This window comes from Dermochelys coriacea, chromosome 15, assembly GCF_009764565.3.
Source record: "Dermochelys coriacea isolate rDerCor1 chromosome 15, rDerCor1.pri.v4, whole genome shotgun sequence".
NCBI classification, from domain to species: domain Eukaryota; kingdom Metazoa; phylum Chordata; order Testudines; family Dermochelyidae; genus Dermochelys; species Dermochelys coriacea.
In genome coordinates this window covers 11893323-11910418 of record NC_050082.1, presented here as the reverse complement: position 1 = coordinate 11910418, position 17096 = coordinate 11893323, and the positions used below count along the sequence as shown (strand labels likewise).

The following is a 17096-nucleotide window of genomic DNA, read 5'->3' as shown; positions in this document are numbered from 1 at the left end:
CCATCACCTCCTTTTGCACGATTTCTTTGACAAAGGATTAAATATCATCACATGCACTTACCTGCATAGGAGACACAGCAGCAGCTGGAGGTGTTTTCATGGGGCTTGGACTGAGAGGAGTGCGAGGAATTGTGGCTGTGGCAGGGCTTGGAACTATTGGAAAAATAAAAAGGAAGCTATCCCAAATGCAGCATGGTTTTCAGTCAAATGGAGAAGTGGCCATATAGCCACATGTCAAGATAACCGTTTAAGGGCAGAACCTGACAAGTGTTTTGTTTGCTCATATTGTGCAGTGCTCATTTTTTGGAAAGCTTTGAAAGTTTCAAAAATGCTGAGAGTACTACACTGGTCACCTCCTAACACTGAACCTGCACTACATCAAAAAATAGAAACCATATAAAACTATTTACAGTATCCAGCTGTTCACAAAAAAATGAATCCCCTCTACTTAACTGGAAGTTTTACATACCAAAAGTGGCTTTGGTTTTCTGATTTAGAGGGGTACATTCTTTGTTGCATCTCTAGGCAGTGTATATTGCACATACCAGGGGCTCCTTACTTTCCTCCCTTTCCCACACAAACTGCCTGTGTGACACCGACCCATCCATCTTTATTTCAGGGACTCCCTGCAACCAGCCATCCCCACTTTCATGACAGAGGCTCTAACTCACATTCACCCATGCTAGGGTCCTCCATTTCCCACTCAATCCCTCCGCCACATTTCAGGGGGTTGGAGTATCCTCCATGACATTCTTCCCACATACCATCACCCCCATTTCCCCACTCAAGCCAGGGGCTGTGTGCCCCCTCATTCCCTCCTAACCCCCATATCAGGGCCCCCCCATTTTCCACCACAGGGAACCCTATTTCCTCTTCCCACATGGTAGGAGCTCTGTGAACACCCCCATTCCACCCACCATGCCACAATTCTAATTTCCTTTCTTTCTGTTCTGGAGAAGCATTCAGGGTGTCAGCATTTTCACACTATATTGGGAAGAAGGGTAGAGCTAAGGTAAGGGGTACTGTTATGCTGGAAGATGTTAATGGCTGCCACCAACAAGTTATTTGATCTATACACAATCACAGAGGTAGTTGTAATTGCTGGGTCTGCTAATCAGATGCAAGGAACTGAGAGTCCCCTTCATCTCCCTACTCCAAGTTTTCCCAATTTCAGATAGAAGTGCCATCAACATGTGTGTAAACCTCATTTTGCTCAGCCAGTCAGCTGATTCCCTAATTGCATGACTAGCAAATGATGTAAATTTCTTACCAGGAGGATAGTTTTTATTTTGATATAATTTGTCTGAGCAATCGGATCCTTATCCAAACCACAGATAAGCAAGTTTTCTGCCGATTCACTCACGTTACTTCCTCCTTTTACTAGAATTTTTTGCATAATTATCATCAACAAAAACACTAACCGCCCTCAAATTAGAACGGAGGAGGTTGAAAGCGACAAAGAAACACTAACAGGGAGAACACAGATGTAAAAATATGACAATCTACAGAATCTCCATATGATTTATAGATTATACTGAATCATATGACAGGTCTTCAGGCGGTGAGCATAAAAGTGGGATGCCATTTACATTACAGCTGCTTACATCACTCCGGTAGCGCTAAGGGACCTTAAAGTGCATGTAAATGTAATTTAAATGTAATTTACACCCACATTAAGGCCCCTTTGTAAATTGTACAGAGCAATTTAAAGCTTTCTTAATGTAAATGAGACTAAGAGCTTGTCTGCAAATTGGGGTAATGTGCTCTATGGGGGATATGATTTCTAAAGCACACTAATGTGTTGTACGTTAATTGGTCTGTGTAGATCCTACTGGTGCTTACTGAAGGTTCCCTAGTACAATTTAATGTAATGCTGTTTCAAGCACTGGTATAGTGCACTAGGAAACTTTTAGTACACACCAGCAGGATCTACACAGACTAAATAACGTACAATGCATTAGTGTACTTTGGACATCACAAGTCCAGAAAATGCATTATTTCACCATATAGATAAGCCCTAAATTTGTGTAACTCCTCTTCAGAAACAGGACCTTAAAGTCAGGCTCTAAATCTACAGGTCCCATTTCCTAAAGTACCGAGTGCCCAATAGTTCCCACTGAGGTAAATGGGAGAAGAAGGGTCGACACTTCTCTGACAGGCACTAAAATATGGATTTTAGGAGCTTAGGCATTTTTTGAAAAACTTGATGCTAGTCATAATATAGCTTCCAGGATACTCATTTGGGGGCATGTATTAATGTCAGTGTCTTAATGGGAATACTGAATATATCCTTAAGCTGGGGACACAGCTGAGTGTACAACTGGTATTATATTCCTGTTGAGTGAGAGTGCTGAATCACAAAGCCTCTAGTGTCCAAATCACTAGGTAAGTGACAGTGAGGAATAGAGAACATTCAACCCCTGGGGTTGGGGAGAGAAGAGGAAGAGAAATGATAATTCTTTAACAGTAATGTACCCCAGTAATGTAGTTTATTGTAAGTGGGTTTGTTTCAGACAGCATCTGTAGGTTGCTATTGTAGTTTCATGAAGCTGAATTTTGAATCAGCCAGATCAGAAGCATATGTGTCAACATACACAAACCTCTAACTTTGTACAGCTACTACACTGGCTAGAAGTAATTACCTTGTGAGGCACTGTCGAAGGATTTGATTAGTGTTTTTACGGTGGGAGTTGGCTCCGAGGAAGTAGAGGACCTGCGACTCAGCCCCATTCCTTGTCTCAGAGCTGCCAAATCCCTCTCTACGGCATTCATGTAATTGTATACCCGGCCACGTTCCTCTTCCTGCCTGTAAACAAAAGCTAGGCCATCTTAGACACATCAGAAAAATATTTTCTTTATGTCAAAAGGCTTAAATGTAAACACAGGAATTGAGCTCATAACTCTACTCATTATATTAACTTACTTTGCTATTTATTGTAATTTAGGTTTAGATTAACAGCCTTAGATACCAGTCAACTTCTTTAGTATCTGTCAACAAGAGACTAAGTAAACTGAAAGGCTCTCAAATTTTGGGTCTTATGTTTTCTAGTGAGTTAAAATTCAAATCTGCCATAGATTAAAAACTAATCCACTGAAATCATCAAAATAAACCTTTACAATTATTTTTGAAGGGGACAAACGTTTTTTATGCCTGCATAGGTAAAAAAGGTTCAACCCTTTTTGGGAGGGGGGGGAGGGAGGGAGGGGCCTGGTGGCACCGGTAGGGTGGGAGAGAGAAAAATGTATTTTTAAAGTTCAGTTTTGAATTGAGACTAAACTCTAGTTGCAACCCAAAGGACACTAAGATTTTAGAATGGAAGGGCCCTTTCAACTTAAGTTTATGTTGGTTATGACATTCACTGGCACTCTGATGGAAGAACCGTCGTTCTGTCTGGAGAAAGTCCCCTCCAGCCTTGGGATCTGAGATGTTATTCATTGCCTCAGTTTCAGATCAAATACCATGCTAACTAATTTTTTCAACAACAGCTATACCATTTCTCTTCTTTTGGAATCTTACAACAAGTTTTTAAAGAATCATTTTCAGCTACTTTTGAATTCTTTGTTCTTAGGAAACCAATGACCAGTATATTATTTTACCTCCATCTGCAAGTAATATGGATTTAGAAAGCACTTCTGGAATCAGTATCACAACAAACCAAGCAACAGGCTTCTGACATCCCAAAGTGTGACTACTGCATAAAAGGCTTATTTTCAAGTTGACATTTGGTAGATGATTCTGTTATATTGTTAACACAGATTCCAAAAAATAAATAAATAAAAAAATGAATTCTAGCTGATTTGCAGCCAGTACATTTATTGTTCCAATATATTTTACCCACCAGGGTAGTGAATTGATAATGCAAGTCAAGCCTTAGCTTCAACAAGGGAATTCAAACAACTCACAATTAGTCTGATTAATTTCAACATAACAGATTTTCTAGAGATGCCAGATCCCTGTAATGCAAAAGCATAAATTGCAAACTTCCTATTTTGAAAATGCAAAGATTAGGTTAGAAATTCCTATCAAAAGTGGGTGCTATAACATTATGACTTAAGGCATTAATCTCTCTAAACTCCTGGTATGAGTATCTCCTAGGCCAATAGCAATCAGGAGTTTTACTACCTGACAGCCTATTCAAATTGGTAGCTTCACTTCAGATTAATCTGCTTTACCCTCACCATCCAGGCCATCTCTTATTTTCAATATCCTCCTCCAGTCTGCTCTCTGCATTTCACACATGCAGCCTGTGCAAAATTCCACTGCAAAAATAATCTCATCCCACCTTGATGTTCAAGTGTTGTCTGCCTCAAAGATTTATATCTATATTTACAAAGTGTTTATCAGTGTTAATTTACATGGCACTTTATAGAAGGTTTTAATAATGGGAACATGTATACACGTCACAAACATCGTGAGAGTAACCGCCAAGTCTCCAGTCTGAATCAAAAGGACCAAATAGCCATGGAGACCAAACTATTCTTCAAATCCTAGAGAGGACTAGTGGTCAGGGCTCAGGTAGATTGGCAGGACAGGGGAAAACAGAAATTGTGTCTGAGCTGTATGCGCTATGGATTCATTGAAGACTGAATTTGTGCTTTTTTGAAAGATGCCAGACTGATGTAATTAGGATCACTGAAAAAATCACTACTACAAAAAACCCTCCACAACTAGTTGATTATGAGGCAAAGGCTTATTATTGAAGAAAGTTGACATCAACTGCAGAAAATCCAAGTAGCCGGTTTTCCAAAGTGCTATAAGCATAATTTAATTTTAGGTAAGAAGCATACTGTATCGGCTTCTGTTCAATATATAGCAAAGTCCCTTTTAAAGGTGAGGCTTTTAGTGATTGGTTTCTCATTCTATTTTTTAAATAGCACACTGCTGGAAGTTCATGGAATGAGCTACGCAGTAATATTAACATTATTTTTTGATGGTATTTTTGGGAAAAAATTAAATTACTGCAGTAATTAAGTGTTGCAGTAGCAATTACAGGCACCACTGTGCTAGTCACTGTATAAAGTCAGCAAAAAGACTATCCCCTGCTTCAAAGAAACTAAGCATTACGTATCTGACTGGACAAACTTCTTTCCTTTGAAAAACTGACTGATCAGTCATTTGTAAAACTCTAGCCTCAAAGAAATCAAGGCCATAACTAGAAATCAAATACCAGATACGAGAATGCCCAGATTTAAGTAGGTTGTATGCCTTCTAATATTCCAAGAGAAATTGGTTCACATTACCAGTCTATGTAGATTATCTAGAAGTAACCCTCTCTTGTAGAACTCCTAGGGATTTCTGTCTCAATTCAAGCTACAACAGATCACAAGGGAGAATCTAACATCTTTTATCTGAGTAGCTTAGCTGTCAAGAATCAAACCCTCCCTTCTCCATAGTAAGATAATCTTGTGTTTTGCTCCCCTCTAAAGGGCCTGGCAGCTAAACAAAATATACAGTGGAGTCGCATCTTACATAGGATTAGGTTCTAAAGTCAGTGTGTAAGGCAAAAATCGTCTATAGTAAAAATTACCCTTGAAAATCCCTTAAATCACCCATAAAGTACAGTATACACTCCATCACATTAAGATTGGGATCAGCATCCATAGCGCTACGTATCCGTAAGCCTCGTGTATGTGGCCTTGAAACAGCGTATCATGCCTTGGTCAAGAGGTTGGAGGTAGTATTGGGGTGGGGAGAAAGAAAACTTCAACGTAGTTATGCGCAAACCGGAGTGCCGCAGGGTGGCCAGGAGCATTGTCTACAATCAGCAACACTTTAAAGTCAAGTCCTTTCTCTTCGAGGTACTGCTTGACCTCCGGAATGAAACACTTGTGGAACCAATCCAGAAATAATGCTGCCATCACCCACGGTTTTTTATTTGATTGCCAGAACACAGGCAGGAAATTTTTGTTCATGCCTTTTAGGGCACGGGGATTTGCAGCCCTGTAGAGCAAGCCCAGCTTTATTAAATGCCCAGCCGCATTGCCACAAAACAACATAGTTACACGGTCTTTAGCTGCTTTGAAGACAGGGGCTTGTCTTTCTGATTTCTAAGTGTTAGTGCGGTTGGGCATTTTTTTTTTTTTTTTCAAGAAAAGCTCAGTCTTGTCAGCATTAAAAACTTGTTCCAGAAGATGCCCTTTTCTTCTGTGATTTTCTTTAATTGTTCGGGGGTAGGCTTTTCCTGCCTCTTCATTGGCAGATGCAGCTTCACCAGTAGTCTGCACGTTTTTGAGGTTGAAGCGGTTCCTAAAACTGTTAAGTCAACCTTGGCTGGCTTTGAATTACTTCTCATCAGAAGGCTGTCCCTCTTCGGCAGGAGATTTGAATAAGGCGTAGAGGCTAAGAGCCTCTTCTCGCAAAGCATTGCCATCGATAGGCACACTTTTACAGTTCACGTCTTCCAGCCATAAGTTTAATGCCTTTTCAGTGTTCACTGAACACACACCTGGCTCGTCACCTTAGCAGTTATTGGAGCACTTGATGCCACGGCTTGAAGAATTGATGGCATGGATGCTAGATTCGTTGCAGTCATATTTACGTGCCGTATTAGAGACTGACATACTGTCTCTCAGTAAGTCCAACACAGCCAGTTTTTCCTCCAGCGCTGGAATAGATCGCTGTTTCTTCATTTGAGCACCAGATGAACTAGTTGGCTTGCGGTTAGGGGCCATGTTGTACGAAAAATATGTACAGCATCTTTAAACACTAGAATCACACTCAGTGCAACGAGATGTTCACACTATGAGAGGCACGCGTGAACTGAGACCGACTGAGGGAACAGCAGATTCACATCTCCCATCTCACACACTCTCTGGGGCATACACTCATTGGGTGGAATGGTGGGCGGAATCGCCCGCACTATTTACAGGTATCTTATTTTTCTTTCTTTTTTTGCCGAGCGCATATAGTTGAATTCGCGCAAGTTAAATGCATGTTTGATGCGACTCACCTGTACTTGCAATAGCACAGAAAAGACATTCATTGCTTGCTTTCCATGCCCTACTCAGGGCAGTTAAACCCAAGTCATCGACTCTTATTTATGATTAAAAACAGACTAATGACTTTCCTTTTTGTGTGTGCGTGAAAGTGCCAAAACAGGTACATTTCCTCCATTGCAGAAAATTAAGAGGCCACCTATGAAAAAAACCCCTCTCTCTTACAGGTTTGCCCATTCTTTCAAAATTGTTCCTAGAAGCATGCAGAGAGATCTTAGGCTGAAATGATCTTGCCTCAAAATGTCAGTCTAGCTCTGTGACTTTCCATGAGTCTCAACAGTGACAGTTAAGAAATTAACATCTCAAATTGTGTAAAAGCAATAAAAATACGTAACTCCGTTTTCATTAACATACTTGCGTGACTTTATTTCTTCCAGCTCTTTAGTGAGCTTCTCATTTTTCTCCTGAGACTCATGCAGTCTACGCTTTAGGTCTCCTATCTCCTCTTGGGCCTCAGATTTAATATCATTTGCTATGACCACTGCTGTCTGTAGATCAGCTTGGAACTGACGCCATTCTGCGGACTCCTCCTATAAATAACCAAAACTGTAAACAGCAGCAACTAGACGTTTGAAATCAAAGAATTATGCTGATGCAAAGTTCCACTGAACTCTCAGAGTGGAAGATTTAAGTGGGTGATAAAAGTACTCATATTTGACAGTCCAAAAGTAAAACACTAAAGTTACAAATCTTAAATATGAAGATAGTTTAATCAGTAATCAGCTTTGGGGTTTTGGAGCAGGAGAATTGGGGAGATCCTAAAATTTCCTTTTCTCTAAACGGAGGAAAGATATAGTTAATTCTTTAACCGTTTAGTAAATTTATCAAGATGAAGCATTTAACTTCATCCTTGAGCTGATGCCCCTCTCCCCAAAATTATTCAAACTGCTTTTAAACACAGTAATATTCACTTCCCCCCCATTAGTACATCTGTCATATGCTTTGTCTTTGGTATCTATCAACACCATTAATATCCAGTAAGACCAGTTTCTACCTGTATATATTGAAATCCCAGCACTATTACACAGCCTTGAAATATTTCTGGTATATTTTTACAGCAGTGTGCAGGGAAAGACAGGCAGACTGTACTATATATTTTTATTGCTGGATGATGTCTCATGTACCACTCTTAGGGTGTCCCCTCCACCTCTTTTAGTGCTCCGTTGCACTCTGGGTTGTAGATGTTAACCTACCCGCAACCTCCTGTGAAGAGTCTTTATTTCTCTTTCCATGTCATGCTTTTGGTCCTGAAGTTTTTTAACTGTATCTGGAAAGATAAGTCAAATCCAGTTTAAGATAACACCTTACTCAGTGATTTGTCTACGAAAGAGCAACTGAAGCCACTTGTGCATTTTTAAGACTTCCTCATGAAAACACATTTTTCATAAACTATTTTTTAAATTATACTTATTATATAATTATTAATGAATGTTTAAGCATGAAGTTATTTAACAAAGCACACATTCCTGAAAGCGGGAAATTAGTGTAAACTAACTTGATGAGTATTAGGATTCCAGTCTCTGCCTTACCATGAACAAAATTAAAAAACAAAAAAAAAAATAGTCACTAAAATGTTACCTGCAAGGTAAGCACAGTGACATGGGAGGATGCTGAACAAAGGTTTTGATGTCAGCAATGTTTAAAATGGGCTGGGATTTTCCCATTTAAAAATAAAAGCTGGGTTACCACACCTACGGATTCACACTTCACTTCCCTGCTCCAAGACAGCGGCCATCAGGAGTGATTCCCTTCCTTGTTATTTCAACAGGAATAAGATTCCTATTCTAGCCCTCAAAAAGCTCCGATTCTTGTGTATCACAGCACTGTTTGAGATAAGCTGTATTTAAAGCATGGGGGCAAACATTACAGTATATTCAATGAGATCATAATATGGAAGTAAGATGTTCACTTAAATAGGTCAGCAGCTACACAAAGGGTATGCAGTTTGACCACTACCAACTCCTAATCTGGCGTCTGACAGACTGACTGCTGTGATTGTTATTCATTTGTTGCTTTATTCAATGCACAAGAGAACAGCACGATTGATTATTCCATTCCTGTAATTGAGTAACTGATGAAAATGCGCATATGTAAACTGTAAAGATGCAGGGCCTCTTGATTTGTAGGGCCAACTGTGATAAAATTATATTTTTTAGTTCAGGTTCATTATACCAGGAGCAACTGTTCTGATTATTTGAACATTTACTGTATATTAATTTAAACAACTAAATTGACAAAGTAAAATTGTGTGGTTCTTGTTCGGTTGCAAAACTGAACTTTCCAACATGTTTATCAGTTACAATTAGTTTCAGGGATAATTATGCAACATCAAATTATTTTTAGAACCTTACATTTAACAATGCTCTTGCCCGTTTCCCCCCATTTTTAAAATTGAGCTCTATATTTTGGCACCCAAAACAATCCCCTTGGTCTCTAGGTGGAGAGCTGTTTTCTAGCATTACAATACATTTTAAAAACAGCGAACGGTAGACTAAATCAAAATGCTAAGCAAAACCACACACTTATTCACAAAAGACAGGTTTCAGAGTAGCAGCCGTGTTAGTCTGTATTCTCAAAAAGAAAAGGAGTACTGGTGGCACCTTAGAGACTAACAAGTGAGCTGTAGCTCACGAAAGCTTATGCTCTAATAAATTTGTTAGTCTCTAAGGTGCCACAAGTACTCCTTTTCTTTATTCACAAAAGGATATTCCATTTCACATCATTTAAACTGGATGCTAATTTGGAGACACTATTTGAGCAAAGACAGATTGATCTATAGTTCTTCTGAAGGCTGACAATTTTAGATTCATCAGCTTTGTTATGCCAATAGTCCCAACTATTTTTTATTTTTTGACCCTTTTAATGCCACAGCTAATTTCTTTGTAAGAATGATATAAGCCCCTACGTGGCTTGAAAAACAGTATTTCAGGCTTGGAAAAGTTCCAACACTTCAAATCAGACATTTTCCTATATATATAGCTATCTTACAGGACTACATATTCCATGCACATCTAGCTGACCTTTTAGCATTGGATGTGATAAGCTAATTAGCAGTGAGGGTGACTCAAATCACATGGTACCATGTTGCTTAAGCTACAAAAAATGGAAACTTTTGCTAGTCTTAGTACAAAAGGAGGAATTAGCATTGATACTTTTTTTTATATAAGGCTGAAGCTAACATGCAAGGTTGCCTGTTTTAGTGACAAAGTACAATTGAAAATCCTGTTCTCGAATTTTTCAGGATTACTTAAAATGTACAATTTCTTCAATACTGAAAGTTGCCTACTGAGGGAGCCAGCAAGCCCTCCCAAGCTCCCCACACTTGTTTGGAGCAGATTCCAGGAGCGTGGAACTCCGGGGGGGGGGGGGGGGGATTTTTTTTTTTTTTTTTAGACAATTCAAGGGAAATGGGTTTATTTTTTTAAAAACTCATTATTTTACTCCTAAAAATGAGTCATGATTTGTCTAAAAATAAATCAAAAAGAGAAAAAATCACCACAAACCAGAAAATCTAAATATGTCCTAGAGTTAAAGATTGGGTAATGCCATTGTTTTGAGCTGTTTGTGAGATATGTGACACCATTACATTTTAGTACATTTGTGCTCTGAAGTTCAAAACAATAGCCTGAATATTCTCCAGCTACTATAAACAGTGCAGAACATTAAGTGTTCAGTTTTTTTTTAAACTCTATCAAGGGTTTAAAAAAAAACGACCTGAAAGAGGGTTCCAAAGAGGATGGATCTAGACTGTTCTCAGTGGGAGCAGATGACAGAACAAGGAGTAATGGTCTCAAATTGCAGTGGGGGAGGTTTAGGTTGGATATTAGGAAAAACTTTTTCACTAGGAGGGTGGTGAAGCACTGGAATGCGTTACCTAGGGAGGTGGTGGAATCTCCTTCCTTAGAAGTTTTTAAGGTCGGGCTTGACAAAGCCCTGGCTGGGATGATTTAGTTGGGGATTGGTCCTGCTTTGAGCAGGGGGTTGAACTAGATGACCTCCTGAGGTCCCTTCCAACCCTGATATTCTATGATTCTATGGGAGAAGAACATAGAATTGCCAACACCCAAGAACTCAGAAATCATGAATGAACATCCTAAAAAGTCATGCAATTTAAAAAAAAAAGAAAATCATGGTTTTCTGTACTCCCCTTAGCCAGCCCAAATGTGTGCGCATCACTTAAATACATAAAATATACAGGCACCAATTTCTCTGTGTACCTACTCTGGGTTAACCCCTTTCTGTCCCCATCCACTATCCAGAGCCCTCGCTGACCCCCCACAAGCTCCAGGGTTTGAGAGAGTGAGGCAGCTGCTGCTGCCAAGCTCAAAAAAGAGACTACTGCAGTATAGTGACCTCGTGATAATGCAGGCAGCAGCTATAGCTTCCAGAGGTAGAACAGGAAAACCGGAGTTCTATCACTCAAACTTCCTGAGTTGCCTGTGTTTTTTGCGACGTGAGATGGTTATTTTTATTTTTAATTACTTGCTTTAATAAATAAATATTTAAGTCAATTGTACAAGGATGTGATGTAACTGGAAATTAAGTGCTATTGCAATTTTAGATTACAATTTGTAACAAAGTAGGTTATAGATGCTGGGTTTTAAATTGATTTATTTCAGGGTTAGAGTATTTCACTTAAATTTTATAAAACTGTGGAAGATAAAGAATACTGAAAAATACTTAATTGTATTTTTATCTATAACCTTTTATAAATCCAAATTGGCACAAAAACTGTCACTATAAAATGAAGTTTTTTAATGTTAACACCCAATCTGATTAATTTCAATACATTACATTTCAAATTTGTTAAAAACGTTACAGTGTTAAAACATCCATATTCTTTCATAATACATCATTTTAAACAAATTACAATCTGTGAACAACAATCACAATTCAGTTACCACTGAATCCAACTATTCAGATCCACCGAGGATACTTTCAAGACTTTCTGAATTAAGATGCTGAAGAAGCTAATTCTGAAGTCTTATCTGTTTCCATGCAGTTTTCTAGGTTTTGAATGCACCAGGCCATATGATGAAAACAGTAATTCTACACCAGCTACTGTCATGATCATAGCCTTGTTTTTTCCCAGGACATTTACTTGAGATTTCCACTACTAAATAGTGGTTACATTTTTCAGTGTTTCATTGGAGAACAAGACTTTGAAATAATGGAAACAAGGCTTGCAGTTGAATTACTGATCACAGAACCCCACATTCAACATAAACTTCTGCATATTGAAGAATAAGTACTGATTCCTCTGTTGCGAGAGGGGAAACTAGTATGTGATGATAGATCACATGCTGGAAAATGATATGGTATAATGGCCAGCTAATGCTTTCTCAACACCAATTTTGCCATCTTTTAACTGCAATTTCAAATCAGGGCTGGTTTTTTTTATTTGTTGTTTTTTAGTCTTCACCAGCTTCAACATGAATTCAGAATCAAAGACTATATTACTGGCTTTGACATATGGAGCAATTACTCAACAAGCTTCTTCAAACTAATATTTTTCATCTTCTAACAAACAATGGAGTGTATTGTGACACTGCTTCCCATAAATTTTATCATAATATTAGGATATGATTGTGTCATAATTACGGCTGTCAAGCAAATAAAAAAATTAATCGCAATTAATCGAACTGTTAAACAATAATAGAATACCATTTATTTAAATATTTTGGATGTTTTCTACATTTTCAAATATATTGATTTCAATTATAACAGAATACAAAGTGTACAGTGCTCACTTTATATTTGATTACAAATATTTGCACTGTAAAAAACAAAATAGCAATTTTCAATTCATGTAATACAAGTTCTGTAGCGCAATCTCTTTATCATGGAAGTTGAACTTACAAATGTAGAATTATGTAAAAAAATGCATTCAAAAATAAAACAATGCAAAAGTTTACAGCCTACAAGTCCACTCAGTCCTATTTCTTGTTCAGCCAATCACTCAGACAAACAAGTTAGTTTACATTTGCAGGAGATAATGCTGCCCGCTTCTTGTTCACAATGTCACCTGAAAGTGAGAACAGGTGTTTGCATGGCACTATTGTAGCCAGTGTTGCACAATATTTAAATGCTAGATGCACTAAAGATTCATATGTCCCTTGATGCTTCAACCACTCCAGAGGATGTGTCCATGCTGATGATGGGTTCTGCTCGATAATGATCCAAGGTAGTGCAGACCAATGCATTTTCATTTTCTGAGTCACATATCACCAGCAGAAGGTTGATTTTCTTTTTTGGTTGTTTGGGTTCTGTAGTTTTCGCATCAGAGTGTTGCTCTTTTAAGACTTCTGAAAGCATGCTCCACACCTCATCCCTCTCAGATTTTGGAAGGCACTTCAGATTCTTCTATCTTGGGTCAAGTGCAGTAGTTATCTTTAGAAATTTCACACTGGTATCTTCTTTGCATTTTGTTGAAAGCGTTCTTAAAACAAACAACACGTGCTGGGTCATCATCCGAGACTATTATAACATGAAATATATGGTAGAATGCAGGTAAAACAGAGCAGGAGACATACAATTCTCTCCAAGGAGTTCAGTCACAAATTTAATTAACATATTTTTTTAACAAGCGGTATCAGCATGGAAGCGTGTCCTCTGGAATGACGGCTGAAGCATGAAAAGGCATTTGAATCTTTAGTGCATCTGGCATGCATCTGGCGAAGCCAGGTATAACAGTGCCATGTGAACATCTGTTCTCACTTTCAGGTGACACGGTAATTAAGAAGTGGGCAGCATTATCTCCCGTAAATGTAAACAAACTTGTTTCTCTTAGTGACTGGCTGAACAAGAAGGAGGACTGAGTGGACTTGTAGGCTCTAAAGTTTTACATTGTTTTGTTTTGGAGTGCAATTATGTAACAAAAACCCCCTATATTTGTAAGTTGCACTTTCACGATAAAGAGATTGCACTACAGTACTTCTATGAGGTGAAATGAAAAATACTAGTTTTGTTTTTTACAGTGCAAATATTTGTAATAAAAAATATAAAGTGCGCACCGTACACTTTGTATTTTGTGTTGTAACTGAAATAGATATATTTGAAAATGTAGAAAAACATCCAAAAAATACATTTCAATTGGTATTCTAGTTGAAGTGTGATTAGTTGCAATTAATTTTTTAATCACAATTAATTTTTTGAGTTAATGGTGTGAGTTAACTGCAATTAATCGACAGTCCTAATAATTCTGTACTTAAAGTTAGCAATATTGACTATACATCTGTACTACAGAAGTGTTTACACCTGGGGAATGCCCACCAGACAGAATGCAATCAGTCTGTCTGGCTAGCTAGCTGGGAACAAGTCAATGAATGGACCATTAGGGAGAACAATAGGTCTTTGAAGATGCGAATCTCCCACCTTCCTGACAAGCTTTCCAGAGATGTTCTGACACTGCATAATCATGTGATCAAGTCACCCGATACTGGACTCCATAACGAAATACCAGTATTTTTCCACTTGTGGGAGGGGGGAGAACCACACTGGAAAACAAAAGCAAAGAGGAGTCTGGTGGCACCTTAAAGACTAACAGATTCATTTGGGCATAAGTTTTCGTGAGTTAAAAAACCTCACTTCAGATGCATGAAAGCTTATGCCCAAATAAATCGGTTCGTCTTTAAGGTGCCACTGGACTCCTCTTTGTTTTTGTGGATACAGACTAACACAGCTACCCCTCTGATACTTGAAAACAAAGGATTCCAGTCATATGTCAAACCTATTTAAGGCAGGGGAGTGACAAACAGTGTTTGTTCTTCACTGAATCCCTGCCCAGGATGACTGCTGGAAACATCTAAGAAACAAAGACAAAGTGGAGAGGGGCAGGAAAGGAGAAGAGCTGAGCTGAGCCCAGGCTGGAAAGGTGCCTCGCCTGTGAAAAATACCTGGAGTTTTAATCTGCAAGCAAGAGCGGCATGCCTCAAGAACCACTGCAAACTGCCTAAAACAACATTTACGGTGAGAAATTACCACTTGTAACCAGTTTCTTTAGTATCTTAAGCTTAGTTTGCATGTTTGTTTCATTTGATAGGTAATCTGCTTTGATCTGTTTGCTAACCCTTATAATCGCTTAAAATCTCTCTTTTGTAGTTAATAAACTTGTTTTTGTTTTCTCTAAAACCAGTTTGTGGAATTCATAACGGGGGGGGAGGAGGGAGCTGTACTTATCTTCATCCACATTGAGGGAGGGGGCGAATTTCATGAGTGTACGCTGTATAGTTCTCTGTGCAGGCCAAGACGATACAATTTTGGGTTTACACTCCACTAGCTGAAGCCTATGCATGCAGTGCTGATTTCAGTGTTTGTGTCTTTCTGCAGCTGGGTGTGTCCCTACCTGTATGTGTGCTGGAGGAGACTTGAGGGCCTGGCTCGGCAGGACAGTGTAAGGGAGCCCAGGCTGGTGGAACAGGTGGGTTCAGTGTTACCCCAGTACATCAGGCGGCACCCCGAGGGGACGGGGGGGAGAATCCGTCACATCTATATCTTGTGTATGTGTCAATGATTCTTATTCCTTTGGGTCAATCTAAAACAAAATCTTATAGGCAATCTACAAAAGCATTCCATTTTTCTTCTTAGGTCACGATATTCACTCTTTTTAAGTCTTTTGACAATTTTAAAGTATGTGCAGTCATGTGTCATGTATTTTCTTGCAAAACTTTCCTAATCTTAGTCATATTGCCTGGGTTGTTTGTCACAAAATAAATCATGTGGCATTTACTTCTCACTCTTTGAGAAACGCTAGCAACTGTAGAATAGATAAATATGAACAACTGAAGATAAATGCTTGTCCCACAAGTAAACATTACCTCCCTCAGTAGCTACTGTAACACAATACAGTAGAACTTCAGAAATATGAACTGACCAGTCAACCACACACCTAACTTGGAAACAGAAACACACAATCAGGCAGCAACACACACCAAACAAACAAAAAGCAAATACTGTACTGTGTTAAACATAAACTACTAAAAAATAAAGGAAAAGCAGCATTTTACTTCTGCATGGTAAAGTTTCAAAGCTGTATTAAGTTAATGTTCAGTTGTAAACTTTTGAAAAAACCACCATAATGTTTTGTTCAAAATTATGAACATTTCTAAGGTACAGACAACCTCAATTCCTGAGGTGTTTATAACTGTGAGGTTCTAGTGTAGGCTTGTTGTTAAACTTAAATCACTCATCTATAGTTGCACACAGGCACTCAGTTTCTGAAGACACGCATGCTATGCTTACAATAGAAGCACCAGAATATTACATTAGAACAGTGCTCCTAGTGTGGACACAGATTATGCCAGCCAAATACCAATATAGCAAATACACCCTCCACAAAGGAAACAAATTATAAAAGTGCAGTTTTGCCAGTATAACTACTCGGCCTAGCAGTTGGTCTTCTGCTGGCACAGCTATGTCAGCCAGGGACCATACCTCTTCAAGCTCCTGAGTGATATAGCTATACCAGCAGAAGTCTGTACTGTAGACCTGACCGTTGTCTTCTAGATTTATGGCTTGTCTACCCTTACCGGGTGTTCGAAGCACGGCGATCGATGCATAAGCGATCGATTTAGTGGGTCTACTGAAGACCAGTTAAATCGACGGCCGATTGCTCTCCCGTCGACTCCTGTACTCCACCTGAATGAGAAGCAAAAGGTGAGTCGACAGGAAAGTGTCTCCAGTCGACATAGTGTAGTGTGGAACCCGCGGTAAGTAGATCTAAGTACACTGACTTCAGCTACATTATTCATGTAGCTGAAGTTGCGCAACTTAGATTGATCTCCCGCCTGTAGTGTAGACAAGGCCTAAGTGTTTCAAGAGAAGGTATACAATCAACACAAATCTTGACAGAGGAGTACAGCATGGCTGAAGTTTTTCAGCTTTCTTGAATTGTAGATGTTCTCTGTAGGCCTGGTCTATATTTGAAAGTTGTACTGGTAAAACTGCCTGTTATTGATATAGTTTTTGTTACCAATATATTTACATAGCTACAAGCCTAGTGGGCATCCATTATATTGGTATAAAGGAGCCTTTTACTGGAATAGTTATTTCCCTTAAAGTAGAGTATCTTTATACCAGTAATAACTGCATCCACACTAGCA

The 17096-nt window shown here is 38.8% G+C and overlaps 1 protein-coding gene across 5 annotated transcripts in view; it reads right to left on the bottom strand.

Moving 5' to 3' along the window:
* SPECC1L (sperm antigen with calponin homology and coiled-coil domains 1 like) overlaps positions 1-17096 on the bottom strand; it is a 113328-nt gene that overhangs the window by 59943 nt on the left and 36289 nt on the right. For all 5 annotated transcript variants that reach the window (XM_038373029.2, XM_038373028.2, XM_038373032.2 and 2 more), the window contains 4 exons: positions 8190-8263; positions 7351-7526; positions 2643-2806; positions 62-153 (listed from right to left, as the gene is read on the bottom strand). In XM_038373029.2, coding sequence (XP_038228957.1) covers positions 62-153; positions 2643-2806; positions 7351-7526; positions 8190-8263 — 506 coding nt within the window. The remainder of the gene's footprint in view (positions 1-61; positions 154-2642; positions 2807-7350; positions 7527-8189; positions 8264-17096) is intronic.